Source organism: Emys orbicularis, chromosome 10 (genome assembly GCF_028017835.1).
Source record: "Emys orbicularis isolate rEmyOrb1 chromosome 10, rEmyOrb1.hap1, whole genome shotgun sequence".
Lineage (NCBI taxonomy): Eukaryota > Metazoa > Chordata > Testudines > Emydidae > Emys > Emys orbicularis.
In genome coordinates this window covers 17014471-17029743 of record NC_088692.1, presented here as the reverse complement: position 1 = coordinate 17029743, position 15273 = coordinate 17014471, and the positions used below count along the sequence as shown (strand labels likewise).

Below are 15273 nucleotides of genomic sequence, written 5' to 3'. Positions count from 1 at the left end.
TCAGCCATGAAGCTGCAAATAAGATCCAAGATTAATGCTGCAGACAGCTAAATTCTTAAGGACTTGGTGGTGCAAGTTATAAATAAGCCAAATAAATGGATGGTTTTTCCAAACAGTGTGATCCACTTTACTGACATTATATTAAAAACTACAGATTGACCATGCTTATTATAAAAGATTTGTACTGATTAATACACCAAACCAGAATTAGACCCTCTATCTTTGCTTGTTTGTCAGACAACATTCAGGATGATGATAACTGTTGTTTTTGTCTTTTCTTTTGTTTCAGGATCCACAACAACTATTTTATTTATTTTCTTACATGGTCTAAAACAACCTGACAAATCCTCTGCTACCATGAAGACTTTGCTTAAATTACAGATTCTCAAATCCTTGTGGATTTCCAAATCAAGTTGTAGGCTTTTCCATAAACAGCCCAGGCTGCTTGCCCCAGAGCTATTTTCACATGACGAATCTATCAGGCAGGGTGAACAGCAAGTGCCCGAATACTTTAACTTTGCAAGTGATGTGCTGGACAAATGGTCTCAGATGGAAAAGGTAAAATCTCTGTCATTGGGCAGATTAGAGATTTTATTTCTTTTTGAATAACTATTTTTGTCATTTATTTAAAGGACAAATCAGTTTCTGAAGATAATTTGCATTTGAAATTATCATGCTTCTCGTGCTTTATCATTAGACGGGCTGGGTTCCTTGGGCTAAATCTTGTTCACTTTTCTCCCATCAAAGTCCTATTGGGACTCCTTGCATAGGTACAGCAGAAAGGTTAAGCAGGGCCGGCCCACAACATTTTGGCACCTGAGGCGGGGAGCTCAAATGATGCCCCCATACCCCCTCACTTGGGCCAAAACTTTGAAAGGTCTCAATTCTGCCTTCTTCCTGTTCTATTCCTCTCATGGTACTGCTCTGCTACCTACCCCAATAAAGGAGAACTTAACAACTTAAAATACCTTGTTCAAAAATTTTAAGTAACACTTAACTTTCAAATGCCTGAACAGCAAATGTAACTTTTCTTATCTGCATAGTAAACACTGGAATTTTTATCTGTTTGAATAATCAAAGTGGTGCTTTCCGTGCCTTCTTGGTTGCATAGATTTGAACTGCTTCCTGCTGAAGGTCCACAGTCTGGGCCAGCTCATGCTCTATTGAGATGGTTGCAAGGCCGACCAGCCTCTCCTGTGTCATTGTGGAGCGTAGATGTGGTTTTATTAACTTCAGCTTGGAGAAGCTCCACTGGCAACTGTTACAGGAAGTGTTAGAAGTATGCGCAGAGCAACAAAAGCATTTGAAAAGAGGGTGGTCAACTTATTTGTGCACATATATTCCAGAACAGCCTTTGGAGTTGACCCCGCTGAAATGTATCTTGAAAGGGCTTTCAGTTCATCACCTAAATCACTCGCATCAATATTGCGCATGTCATCATGTGTCAACACTACCTCTAGTGCCCTGCATTGCTGGTGTAGGTCTTCTTTAGATATAGTGAGGAGTTTTGGAATATCATACAACATCCCAAATAAACTGCTGTGTTCCTTGAGCTGCATGAAACGTTCAACTGACTGTATTGCACAATCTAGCACCTGGTTAAAGAATTCAACTTTGAATTGTTGTTTGGGGTCTCTTATGGGATTATCCCGTGCCTCGTAAACAAAATGTCGTCTTCTTCGGTGACGCTTGTATTCTTGAATGGGTGGCAAAATAGCTTTAGTGTGAAGGAAGGATTCCTCTACCAACTTCTGTGCACTCTTCAGAACATTTTGAAATCCCTCATCTGACCGGTAAGACTGTAGGTATGACTTTGCTTTGTCCAGTTGTTCCATTGCTCCAGATATATCAAGATCAACACCTTGGAGTCTCTTGCTTACAACATTTATTTCAAACAGTATGTCATGCCACAACACTAAGCCACACAGAAATTTGAAGTTATGAATGTTTCTGGTGATTCCAATTCCCTCTGCCACTGTTCTCCCACGAACAGTTCCTGTCATAGCATTATCCTCCATAATGGCAACTATGGCATCATCTATCTTCCCAATTTGGTGTTTGATAGGCTTTATCGCCTCCACTCAACTTTCCCATCGTGTGGCACTCAGTGGTTTCAGCGTCAGAGAGGATGTTCCTTCAAAATTTGCCATCGATGAGTTGATGCAGAGAAAAATACATAGATGCTTTGAATTACGTTAAAAAATTCAGCAGCCTCACTAGAAGCTGATGCTGCATCACTGACCACCAAGTTCAATGAATGAGAACTGCATGGGACAAAAAAAAGCTCGAGGGTTTAACTCTCGGATCCGTGTCTGCACTCCTCTGTTCTTTCCTCTCATGTTGGCACCATTATCATAGCCCTGACTTCTCATGTCAGCTATCGCAATTCCCGTATCTTCCAGCTTTTTAAGAAGCACATTTGTCATACCAGCTCCTGTAGTATCATCAATGTCAATAAATTCTAGAAAATGGCTCTCTGACAGTCACCATTGCAGTGACATTTTCATTAGGTTTTGTTGTTGTTACAAAACGCACCATTAATGTCATTTGTTCCATATGGCTGAAGTCAGGTGTGCAGTCCAGAATAACAGAGTAATATCTTGCTGTCTTCATATCTGCCACAATCTTCTGTTTGACTTTTGTTGCCAGTAACGGTATGATCTCATTTTGAATTGTTTTTCCAAGGTAGTGGTGTGTGTACATTTCTTGGGTGGTGACTCTTCTTAGATGCTCCTGGAGTACAGCATCAAACTCAGCCATCAGCGCCACAATTTTAAGGAAGTTTCCATTGTTCGGCACATACAGCTGATCTGAAGTGCCATGCAGTGCTAGGTTTTGGGTAGCAACATTCTCACAATGGCAATGAGCCTTTTCAGAACATTTTGCCAATAAAGAGACTCTGATGCAATCTTCTCTTGATGCTGATCATCTATGGTGGCCTTTAACCTTAGTCTCATCCACCTGTGGAATGCTCTCTGGTGATGCCAGATTTCTAGCCAGATTTTTTCAGTCCTTTGTTCCTGTAGAACCTAAGGTGGCTGGAACGTTAGACTGGAAGAGTTTGCAACAAAAACTGTATGCAGCATTCTGGGTTTTTGAGTACCTAAGCTATCGCCTCTCCACTTTGTCACCATTGGGGATTTCACGCCAGTAATGTGTTGGGTGGAAACTTCTATTTTCATTGTCTTTGGGGAACATGAAGTTTTTCACTTGCTGTGGCCCATGCTGTACAAGGAAGTCCCTCAGGCTACTGCTCAAGTGGGTCCACAGTCCTGGATCATCTAGACTTAAGGAACTAAACTCAGCAGCAACTGTTTCTTGTGCCTCCACCACTCTCTTCTCTGATCTACACTTTTTTTCCGGAATGTGCATGGTTACATCCATTTGAGATGGAGATATGGATGCTGCAGTAGCTGTCAGGTCACCTGCACTCTGTCTGACTAACTGGAAGATCAGGCATCTCCTCACCACTAACATCCTCCCTGGGGCTGGAAGGCTCACCGTGAACATTTGTGTCTATGTATCTCAGGAGAGCTTCTTCCTGCTTAGATATAAAAGCTTCCTTTGCTTGCTTGCTTTTTCTGAATGCTGCCCCAGAGGGGCGTTTTCTTCTTTCACTCATGACTGCTGTTCTGTGCCAGCTATAGTGGCTCTCAACACTCAATTGAAGGGGACAAATAAGCAGGCTGGTAGCAGGGCCTGAGTGAGGGAAGATATCAGTGGCTTAAGGGCCTAACTGGCTCCTACTACTTCAGTTGACTGCCTGTTCTCCTCAACTGGGTTCAGAGAAGCAGCAGGAAACAGGAAGCTCCCTGAGAAGTTGGTGTTAATGAGTCCAGGCTCCTGGGGGTGTTAGAGAGGTACATAAGAGGCTCCTCCTCCTCCTCTCTCTCCCTGCAGCTCCTGCTGCTTTCTGTTATTCCCTCTCATCTTTTCTCCTGCCTGCCTGTTATGTCTCTTGTGCCCTCCTTCCTCCAGCACAGCACTCCACCATCTCTGTCCATCTAGAGCAGAGAGAATACATATGCACCAGCCGCGGACACAATTTTCTACACTCTGGGTCTTAGTGGCGCCTTTCCCCCCCCCAAGTCTGGCACCTGAGGCGGCCGCCTCAGTTCGCCTCATGGTAAGGCCAGCCCTGAGTTAAACCCTTTATTTACATAAAGTGAAATAATAAAGTCAAGGTGCTGTACAAAGTGACCGCACTTGACTGAGGGGAAATCTTTCCCCAAGGCACAGCTATCTCTCTCCAGAATAGATTCTAATACTGCACAGATCATCATGAGGAAATCCTTATCATCAATCAGCTCCATTGCTCCTTTTTGTTCTGAGTCCATCATGCAGGAGACAGAATTGTTCCTCAGCATTCTCATGTCATTTCATTTCACCCTGTCGGTGTTACCATCATTTAATAGATTCCCCTGACTCTGTGCCCAGAAAAGGAGGCGTAACAGGTGAAGCGTTTCATATCATCTGATATCTCATACGAGTGTTAATGCTGAGCATTAGAGACTTCAGGTGAAAGTCCGGACAGGCCTTCAGACTAGAGACAGTTGATCTGTTAAACTCTGAGGGCTCAGAAAAAGTAAAACATTACTGGAAATAATTGGGGCTGATGCAAAGCTATGTGAGGTCAACAAGAGTTTTTCCAATGACTTCAATTGGCTTTGGATGATTCCCAATGTGCACGCCATGGGATATACAGATCCACAGCAATAAATGCGCATCACAAGTTTGATTGGCATTTGAAATGATCCTTTTTCTTTTAACCCTTGTGCTGTTTTGTAGGATGGAAAGAGATCATCAAACCCAGCCTTCTGGTGGGTAAATGGAAGAGGAAATGAAGTGAGGTGGAGCTTTGAGGAGCTGGGATTCCACTCCAGAAAAGTGGCCAATGTCCTCTCTGATATATGTGGTCTGCAGAAGGGAGACAGAGTTATGCTGATTCTGCCCCGGATACCGGAATGGTGGCTGGTGAATGTGGCTTGTATGAGAACAGGTCAGTTTCAGATTGCTGAACTTGATAGATAGCTGAAAAATGTTAAGAACAGAAGTTTTAGTTTTTTTTCATAAAGAAGAAAACTATATACATTAATTAACTACTAAACAGTTTTTGCCAACCAATATAGATCCAAATTCATTTTTGGTATAAGTTGGGGAATAATTTTTGGGTATGTTCCCACACAGAAAATGATCAAATTAAAAATGTCCTCTTAAAAAGTAACCTTATTGCTCTTCCAGGAATCGTCCTCATGGTAGGGACCTCCCAATTAACAGCGAAAGACATTTTGTATAGACTCCAGGCTTCTAAGGCCAAGTGTATCATTACCAATGATATGGTGGCATCCACAGTGGACGCAGTTGCATCTGATTGCCAGTTTCTGAAAACCAAGTTAATTGTATCCGAAGGCAGAAGAGCTGGGTGGCTGAACTTTAATGAACTATACAAGTAAGTAGGCATTAGCAGTGCTACAATAACAGGATAGAAAATGAGGGTTTCTCAAAAGTACATTGTATCCATTAGACACAGAGTCAGGCATTAATGGAGTTTTTTGCAACAGCCTTGCTGATGTTTCCAAATCAGAGTTGCTTTTCTAACAGCAGTCTCTTTCCAGGTGGGTCCCATCCTATCCTTACTTAATGGGCGTTCTGTACATGAAATAGGGGCAGGAACTAGACCTAAGTTGTTTTTATCTAATTTGGTCAAACATGTCTATGGAATGATTGGCCCTTGGTGCTCATGTGGACATCTCCAAATCTCTTCCTTTTGAAAACTAGACTGGAAGTCTCACTGCAGAATTTATTGAGTATTCCTGTCCTTCCAAATTCTAGCCTGGTCAGCTAGATCACAAGAATAACATTTCTAATAGTTCTTTGGAATCTCTGCTCCGATGTGGACCCAGGAAATAGACGCAATGTGATATTTTCTTTAAAGTTAATCCATTTTTTAAAATCTCAACATGTTTGGATTCAGTTTAGATCACATTTTGAACTTTTTTTTCTGAATGTGTTCTTCCATAGGTAGCTGCCTGATTTATACCCCAATTCCTCACCTCCTTCTTAGCTTTCTCAGATCCACTGAAGTGCAAGTGATGATGTGGTATCCACATCTCCCTTCTTGATTGTCCCACCAATATATCAATTTTTGCTTCCTACATGAAGCTTCCCTGGTGTCTTCCTTCTCTTTCTCCTTTAAGAAGAATCTACCATGCTGATTTCTCACTAACTTTTCTGTTTAATTATATTAACTGGATAGGATTTAATGCTGGATGAGAAATGAGACTAGAGTAAGGCAGGCTATCTGAAAGAAAGTCAGTGCTCTCATCCAGGGAGATGTAATATCCAAAGGACACAAGAGGAGCTTAATCTGGGATGGGAAAGAGGGCAGTTGCAACACCTAATCCACATTTGCATGCCAAAACCTCAGTAGATTGCACCTGTATCCACTTTAGCCACCATTATATTCTATATTTTAAAGAGCACAACCTGCTGATCACATCTGCGTTAAAACAAAGATTCAAGACCCAATGGTTATCTACTTTACCAGTGGAACCACAGGTTCTCCAAAGATGGTTGAACACTCCCAGGGCAGTCTTGGTTTCAGACCTGTCATAAGTGAAAGGTAAGGACTGTAGCTCTGGTAGTTTTATAACATGGATCCAAACTGAGTGTGAAGTGGAAAGCATGAGTCTGGTTGACCAAGATAACTGAGATACTCCAAAGGTCTGATTAAGAAGCATTGGGTAAGAAATATGCAATGTGTGGCTTCAATCCTGCTCCCTAATAATGTCACTGGCAAAACTCCCCCTGTCTACAAGGGAAGTGAGATCAGACCTCATCTTTCCATTTTGAATTAAGGAATGACTCCCAGCATTTCTTGAGAGGGATTCAGGTGACAACCTACAACTGGAGATAACTCCAGAAGCACAGCTCCTATAGATACCATGTGCTTGGGGCTGCAGAGCATCTTGGGATTGGACAGCTGTGCAAAAGCAAGAGAACTCCATGACACAGATCACCTTTGCCCCCAGCACAACCACTGAGATCCATGAATTTAAAGAGTGGAATTCCCAGCCTCCTCCATAGAATCCTCCACTTCTTCCTCTACCACCTTACTTCTCCCCCCCCCCCCCCCCGCCAATGCAACAATGGAAGAACACAAAGGAAATTCACCCTGATTACATTCAGAGTCTCCACCTCCCCAGCTCTCCCAGATGGGTTATTCCTGCAAAGAGAATGGAGCCCACAAGCTCGTCATGAGGCAATACCACTGTTAATGCTTATTGTGTATACACCTAGTTAAAGTTCTTGATTTCTAGTTCCATTGTCTATTTAAAAAAAAAAAAAACTTTTCCGTAACCACTCTTTTCTCTTCATATCAGATACTGGCTGGATTTGACTCCTGAAGACATGATGTGGTGCTTATCAGATACAGGCTGGATAATAGCTTCGCTGGGGTCTGTTCTTGATCCATGGGTTTTCGGGTCATGTGTCTTTGTACACAGCCTTCCACGGGTTGAATCAACAACTCTCCTAAATGTAAGAAAAAAGTCATCCTGTAGGTTTGCTGAAGTTTCCCCATGTGCAAGGTAGACCTCAAAACAAATCTTGAATTAACTGAGCAGCTCCTATTAGGTTTTTTCACTTCAGGTCAATCAAAATGTTTTGTTTAAATTTTGACCTTTCCTCAACTTCTTTTTTAAGTCAGGAAATTCATCGAATGCGACACAGGTTCAGTTTAGACAAATCAGTATTTTTGACAAAATAATGATTAGTTGAAAAACTAACTCTAATCCTGAGGTCATTACTTACTCTTTATTCATAGCATTCCAGAACATGAATGTAAAGTAACACTCAACAGCTGTAGTAACTAGTGACATTTCAGGGGGGAAACACAAAAGAGAGCCAGAATGTTGGTACAGTTGATGTAGAGATAGTTTTTGATAATATCAGTGTGTGACGTTGTGCAGTCTATATGGTTTTATAAAAACATGATAATAAGTGAATATAATGTAACTGGGATAGTTTTATAAAAATTTGATAATAAGTGACTATAATGCAAATGGGATATGCTTCGTGCAAAAGGTCTCTTGTAAGGTATTATTACAAAGCTCATAATCTCATCCTATTTGTAGAAATGTACCACTCTTGTATCTAAAACTAGAAATATAAAACATAACTCTGAGGGCCTATTGTAATTATGTAAAGTGTGGGCCATTAATGATGGTTTGGAATCTTGATGACTCCCATTAACAGGACCATTATCCGCAGATGACTGTGTTTACCTGTGAGTCTTCCTGTATATGTGTGTGCTGGCAAGTGAGTAATGAAGTCTTGCAGTGACATGTGATCATGTCACCTGAACTGGAATCCATCTTTAACCTGGTGCTTTTCCAGTGAGGGGGGGGTGGAAACCGAGAGGGACAAAGGGTTCCCGCCTTATGCAAAAGATATATAAAGGGGTGGAAGAGAACAGAGGGGGAGAGGAGCCATCATGAAGAATCCCCTAGCTATCACCTGAGCTGCAACAAGAGCTGTACCAGGGGAAAGAATTGTGCCCAGGCCTGGAAGGTGTCCAGTCTGAGAAAAAGCTTACTGAAGCATCTCTGAGGGTGAGATTACCTGTATTCAGTTTGATTAGGCATAGATTTGCGCATTTTATTTTATTTTGCTTGTGACTTACTTTGTTCTGTCTGTTACTACTTGGAACCACTTAAATCCTACTGTCTGTATTTAATAAAATCACTTTTTATTTAGTAATTTACTCAGAGTATGTATTAATACCTGGGGGAGCAAACAACTGTGCATATCTCTCTATCAGTGTTATAGGGGGCGAACAATTTATGAGTTTGCCCTGCATATGCTTTATGCAGGGTAAAACGGATTTATTTGGGTTTAGACCCCATTGGGAGTTGGGCATCTGAGTGCTAAAGACAAGCACACTACTGTGAGCTGTTTTCAGGTAAACTTGCAGCTTTGGGACAAGTGATCCAGACCCTGGGTCCGTGTTAGAGCAGACTGGAGTGTCTGGCTCAACAAGACAGGGTGCTGGAGTCTTGAGCTGGCAGGGAAAACAGGAGCAGAAGTAGTCTTGGTACATTGGGTGGCAGCTCCCAAGGGGGTTTCTGTGATCCAACCCGTCACACAGTGATTACAGTTGTTTGAAACTGGAAAAGGAGCTCTCTCTACACTGGCTAAGGAGGAGGGTGAGATTGGGGAGTGGACTTCCCCTCTGTTTTTAGCAGAGAAGGGGGAACTTTCTCCCCCACACACTCTCCCGTACTCCCTTAGCTAATGTAATCTTTGCTGCAGTTCACACATAAACTTTGTTCATCTTGTTGTTTTATTTCACTAGACTATCTCCAGATTTCCCATCACCACTATCTTTGGTGCTCCGACTTTGTTCCGCATGCTGGTGCAGCATGATCTTACCAGGTACTTCAGGAGAGAGATGACTTACTAACAATACTCACCTGAATAAATTTTAATGAAATCACAGCTCTAGGTGCTTGGCACAATATATTGAGTTTCATCAGTATAACCAGCATCTTCTGAAAAGATAGTTATGAGAAATGCATGGGGTTTGCATAATTTCATTATGAAAGATGGAGGAAACACAGCATTTTCAACTGTTTCTCTCCAAAATTTGGGGGGGTCACTCAAAGCTGACATTCTTAGCAAAACTCGAAGGGGCTGAAGCCAAGTGCATCAAACCCAGAAACAATGTTCTCATGAACCCATGTAGAGGTGCTCCGATTCCATGGTGATGGGTGACCTTCTGAAAACTTAAGTAGACCTAGCTGGTGTGTCAAGTTTTACACGGTGTCAGAAACACTAGTTAGTGCGATGACTTCAGTGCTGGAAATACAACCCTCCAAAGATGGTCCTTCTGCACATGACGTAGTTTAATCATGAGGTGGCAGGACTCACAAGAAATCTTTTGTACTGAATTTTGCTGAATACTAGCAAAATTCTCTACCATAAATTTCAGTTACCAAAGGATTTTGTTTTTCATACCTTAGCGATGTGTTTTTCATAATGGCCCATTCATGTGACTGTAACTGAGTAGAAATGTGAGCTGACTTCAGTGGGACTACTGTACAAAGTTTAGCATAGGCATATGTCCTTGCAGAATCAGGAGCTAAAGTAGCTGAAATCTCTTCCTCTGATTTCTGTACTCGAGTGAAGATAACTCTTTCAACTAAGAGCTTTCCATTATTGTTTGTTGACATTTGCAAGCCCTTTAGCTGCTGTGCTTATCACCAATAGCCACTGGAATCCAGCGACAGGCCCCTTTGCCCTCAATGGCCTTTCAGTGACTCTCATGATTTTTTAAATCCCTATTAAGTTACAAGTTCATGAGTCTGCAGCACTGTGTGAGTGGAGGGGAGCAACTCAACCCAGAAGTGATCGAGCAGTGGAAAAGGAAGACTGGCCTGACTATCTATGAAATATATGGACAAACAGAAACAGTATGTTCAAATGGGTTAATAATGTGTTAATTAGTTTTAATTTCTTTTGCTTTTTTGAGTTGCATGGTTAAAAAAGCCAAAAGGAAACCATTTGTTACTTACTTGAAATGTCAAGGAAGAGTCCATTAAAATACAGTAACTTATAAATTTATGTTGATTTGGAAACATGGCTATCTTGTAGAGCTCAGGGAAAAGGTGGAGTTTTTTGTGCTTTCATTTTTCCATAAAGATTTCTGAGAAAATCCTGAGTGAAGTGATAGGGAAGAAGGAGGATGTTGTTGCTAAGATATAGGACTTGGGGTCAAGATACCTGGACTCTTTTACAGGTTGTTTCACAGACTTGCTGTGTGACCTCATGCAAGTTACTCCACTGTCCCAGTCTTTAAAATACTTGCCTAGCCCACAGGGTTTTTGTAACACTTAATTCATAGCAGTTTGGAATTGAAGTGGAAAATTAATGAATGTAGAACCTGACTGAATCTATGTAATATTTCTGCAGAAATAAAACTCTCTTTTTACAGGGACTAGTTTGTTCCGTTTTCAAAGGGATGAAGATTAAACCCGGATCAATGGGAAAGGCAGTTCCCCTTTATGATGTTCAGGTTTGTTAATACAACTTCCTGTCTTATATCAGTTTAAGTTATTTGCTTTACTGAAGTATGTTTTTCTTCTTCTAGATCATCGATGAGAATGCTAATGTTCTGCCTCCTGGACAAGAAGGGGAAATTGCCATCAGAATCAAACCTAAAAGGCCACTTGGTCTTTTCTCTAAGTACATAGTAAGGAACCTGTTTTACCACCATAGGAAATCCCTATAATTCCATACTAGATACAAAGACCCAGATTTTCATCAGATTTTATGCCTACTCACCAATCTCAAGATCATGCACTGTACTAACAGACCTCCCAACTAAGGAGACTCTGAAGGAACTCTCTTCAAAGTAGAGATGGGACCCAAGATAAAAGAATCTAGATCCAGATTTCAATCATCTCAACATTTTGAGGTGTTTGGATCCAGGGTTTTGGTTCATTACCTTTTAAAACTGGGCTCTGAAAGTCAAGCTGAAGTTCCATCTAGCACATCCTCACCAATGACCCTGACTGCACTGAGTATTATATGTGTAATGTGCATTATTTGTGCACTTATAATGCACCTCCTTGTGGATATAAATCTAAAGTTTTGAGCAGGTGATGAGGACATCTAGAAACCTAGACTTCCTTTCCTGACTGTGCCACCACCTTGCTGTGTGACCTAGATAAATAAAAATATGTAAATAAAGGCTGTAGCAGAGCATGCCTCCCTATGTGTCCTGGAGAATTCAAGGAGGAATTTGGAAGCAGAATGCCCCCTGGGTCTCCTCCTTTACTATGGACTATATCTATATCTAATTCTGAACCTCTGTCTGAACCTTTCCCCGTCAAAGAGGTGGAGTTTAGAATACCCACTTTTGTACAACTCTTTGAGATTCTGTTACCAAAGGTGCTATTTAAAGACAAAGGATTATTATTTATTTGTCTTTCATTGCTATACATTAATATGCTATACAGGGCTGATCCCTTTACAGTTGTGTGTAAAACAGCAGAATTTATGATTAAACTACGCTAAAGATTTTAATTGTCATTTGTGAAATGTTATCAGGATAACCCTGAGAAAACCGCTTCATCAGAACGTGGAAATTTTTTTGTCACGGGGGACAGAGCGACTATGGATGAAGAAGGATATTTCTGGTTTCTTGGAAGATCTGATGATGTCATCAATTCTTCAGGGTTAGTTTGTTTTACTGGTTTTGCAAGCTTTCTGTATAGTTCTATCATCATATAACATTTATAAGAGAGGAACTGGTGATGAGTTTCTTGGCAGGAAGGAACTTACAAGGGGACTTACAAATGAATCAGACATAGTCTTATTCCGGTAGCATGGTTCAGTGACTAGTGCATTGGACTAGGACTCAGGAGAGCTGGATTCTATCCTTGGCTCTGCCGCTGCCCTGCTGTGTAACCTTGGTGAAGTCAGTTCCTGCCTCTGTTTCTCCTGCCACCCTTTGTCTGTCTGTTTAGATTGTAAGCTCTTGGAGGAGGGAGTTTTTGCAGCACGCCTAGCACAACGTGGGTCTGATTTTGGTTGGGGCCTTAGGCAATAATCAGTTCTTTCTTACCCCAGTACTGGTTAAAAGACATATTCACACCAGATCAGTATAATTAAATACCTCATTTTCCTCTCCTAGGTATCGTATTGGACCATTTGAAGTAGAGAATGCCTTGATAGAGCACCCCGCTGTAGTAGAATCTGCTGCTGTCAGCAGCCCAGACCCCCTCAGAGGCGAGGTAATGAGGTTGAGAGTGATGAGGAAAATATTTCAAGGAGGCAAAACGGTTTGTGATTCACTGTACAAAGTGCAGCTGTTGCACAGCATCACGTCAGTGTGACTAGTCCTTTACCAGGGTGATAAACAGAACCCTATGTACATTCCTTTGCTCTATTTATTCATCTCCACAGTCTCTCCCCAAGAGATAATTATGATGACAGACACTTTCCCATCAATAGACCTTCCTGCTGTTAAGGACTTGTCAACACACACAAGTTGTAACTTTTTACAGTACTGGTATAGTTAGAACAGTACAGCACCCTTTGTGTGGATGCAGTTACTGGTAGAAATGTGCTGATATCGGTACAGCTATTCCCATACTGGAAGGGGAATAAGCTATACTGGTACAGGGCAAATTTATATTGGTATAATTGTATCCATACTAGTGGTTACATTGGGGGAAAAAAATCACACCCCGCATCAGCATAGTTATACCAGGACAAAAACTGTGTGCAGACAAGGCGTAAGAGTGCCTTGAAAGCACAGTCCTGCCATTGTGGAGTGGAACTGTACTGCCTCAGTGTGAGTTGTGTGACCAATGCATGCTCAGTGCTTCAGAAAAATCAAAGCTTCCTGAAGCTCCCGCAGAGCACAGTCACTGCAATCCCCCTTCCATGTGCTCCTTCCTAAGCCCGACCAGCTCTCCTGCTTAGTGTGTGTGATGGGGGAAGCGAGGCCATGGCCATGCTTCCTACCTGGCGTGGCCAGCTTTGGAGACGGTGGGAGCATGAGCCAGGAGCAACCATTGTGATTGTGAGAACTACAATTGCATGTGAACCCTGCACTGCTGTGAAGGGCAGAGGGGACAGTCCTTGCACCCCTCCTCTCACTTACCTGCCTACACACACGCTGATCACAGGCTGGCACTCAATTTTAGAGACAGATTGGCTTCTTCACACATCTCTTAACTCTCTCGTGGTCTGGGAGGGATATTGCTAACTGGGAACTAAATCTAACAATATTTATTTATAAATTGCTGGTGTCAGTTTGGTACTATTGATTTTTACCCTGTAGGTGGTGAAAGCTTTTGTGGTCTTGTCACCTGCCTTTTCCTCGTGTGACCTGGAAAAATTAACGCTTGAGTTGCAGGAGCATGTCAAGAAAGTTACCGCTCCATACAAATATCCCAGAAAGGCAAGTACTCCCAAGGGGTGATTTTTAACATGGGACATGTCTCCTTCTTAAGTCTCTCCAGAATGAACCATTCTGGGTTTACTTAGAACGACAGAAATTCCTTCACTCATCTAAAAGAGAGAGATCAAGATTTAGAGAGACCATTTGGTTCAGGGAAACTTTTCTAAATCTCATTTATTTTCTCTTTCATAAGTTTTTAATAAAATTGTTTGTTAATAAATGTACCCCTGTACCTTTAAAAATATTCCTGGGCCAGGTAGAATGTCCTAGTTAGATACTCCCCATATTCCAAACCAGGGGTAAAATCATCGGCTTTTTACTTAGCTTTTACTTACTCCTTACTCAGGAACACTCCAGTGATGTCAGTGGAAATTTGCCTGATTGAAAATTGATGAACGATTTGTCCCTTTGGCTTTGGAGTAAACATATTAGCGACAGCCCCAGAAGTATCCATCTTAGGTTTCTTACGAAACCCAGTGCATCTTGGGAAACTGTACATGCAATCAATTAGGGTACCTCTACATGTACAAAACTGCAGCGGCACAGCTGTACCTATGCAGGCAGCTGTGCCACTGCAGCGCATTAAGTGAAGACGCTCTATGCTGACAGGAAAGAGCTCTCCCATCGGCATAATAAAAACACCTCCATGAATGGCAGAAGCTATGTCGGTGGGAAGAGCTCTCCTGCCAACATAACGCTGTGCACACGAGCGCTTGTCGGTTTAACTTATGTCACTCAGGAGGTGGTTTATTCACACCTCTGAGTGACATAAGTTATGCCGACAAGCTGTAGTGTAGACATAGTCTTAGTTAGTGCCTGATTCTGGAAACTGTCAGGCAAGTAGCCCTGACTCATGTGAGTCCTCCCATTCTTCCACATGGGGTCAGAGCCACCATTGCAAAAAAATCCCAAAACATCACTGGGAAGCATACTAAGTTGTTTTGTGTTTTTTATTAGATGGAATTTGTCCAACAGCTACCGAAGACAATCACCGGGAAAATCAAGAGGAACGAGTTAAGGAACAAAGAATGGGGAAAAAATGTAACATTGTTGGGAGTTTAACATAGCTTCTTTCACTCCAGTGATGCCATGCAAGCTGTAACAGTTCTCAGAGTGCCCCGAACTGTGTTACCTTGTTCTCCCCCTCTTCCCCGCCCCCATACCGCCAGCGAGAGAGAGACTTGCTGGTGCTTAACCAGTTTTAGTCACCCAAACAATCTCCTCAAGGCAATGCAGATTAACAATAGGTGCACCCTAGTCCCCGAACCACCTTTGAAGTGTTCCCCTGTGATAGCCAGGCT

At 42.0% G+C, this 15273-nt stretch overlaps 1 protein-coding gene across 1 annotated transcript; it reads left to right on the top strand.

The window, feature by feature from the left end:
- Positions 1-357: 357 nt before the first annotated feature.
- On the top strand, positions 358-15034 carry LOC135884567 (acyl-coenzyme A synthetase ACSM4, mitochondrial-like). The gene is made up of 13 exons (XM_065411991.1): positions 358-558; positions 4789-4999; positions 5242-5449; positions 6479-6622; positions 7383-7539; positions 9356-9435; positions 10349-10472; positions 10994-11074; positions 11150-11251; positions 12112-12239; positions 12698-12797; positions 13853-13972; positions 14930-15034. Exons 1-13 carry the CDS (start codon positions 358-360, stop codon positions 15032-15034), a joined length of 1761 nt encoding a protein of 586 aa, XP_065268063.1.
- Positions 15035-15273: the final 239 nt, after the last annotated feature.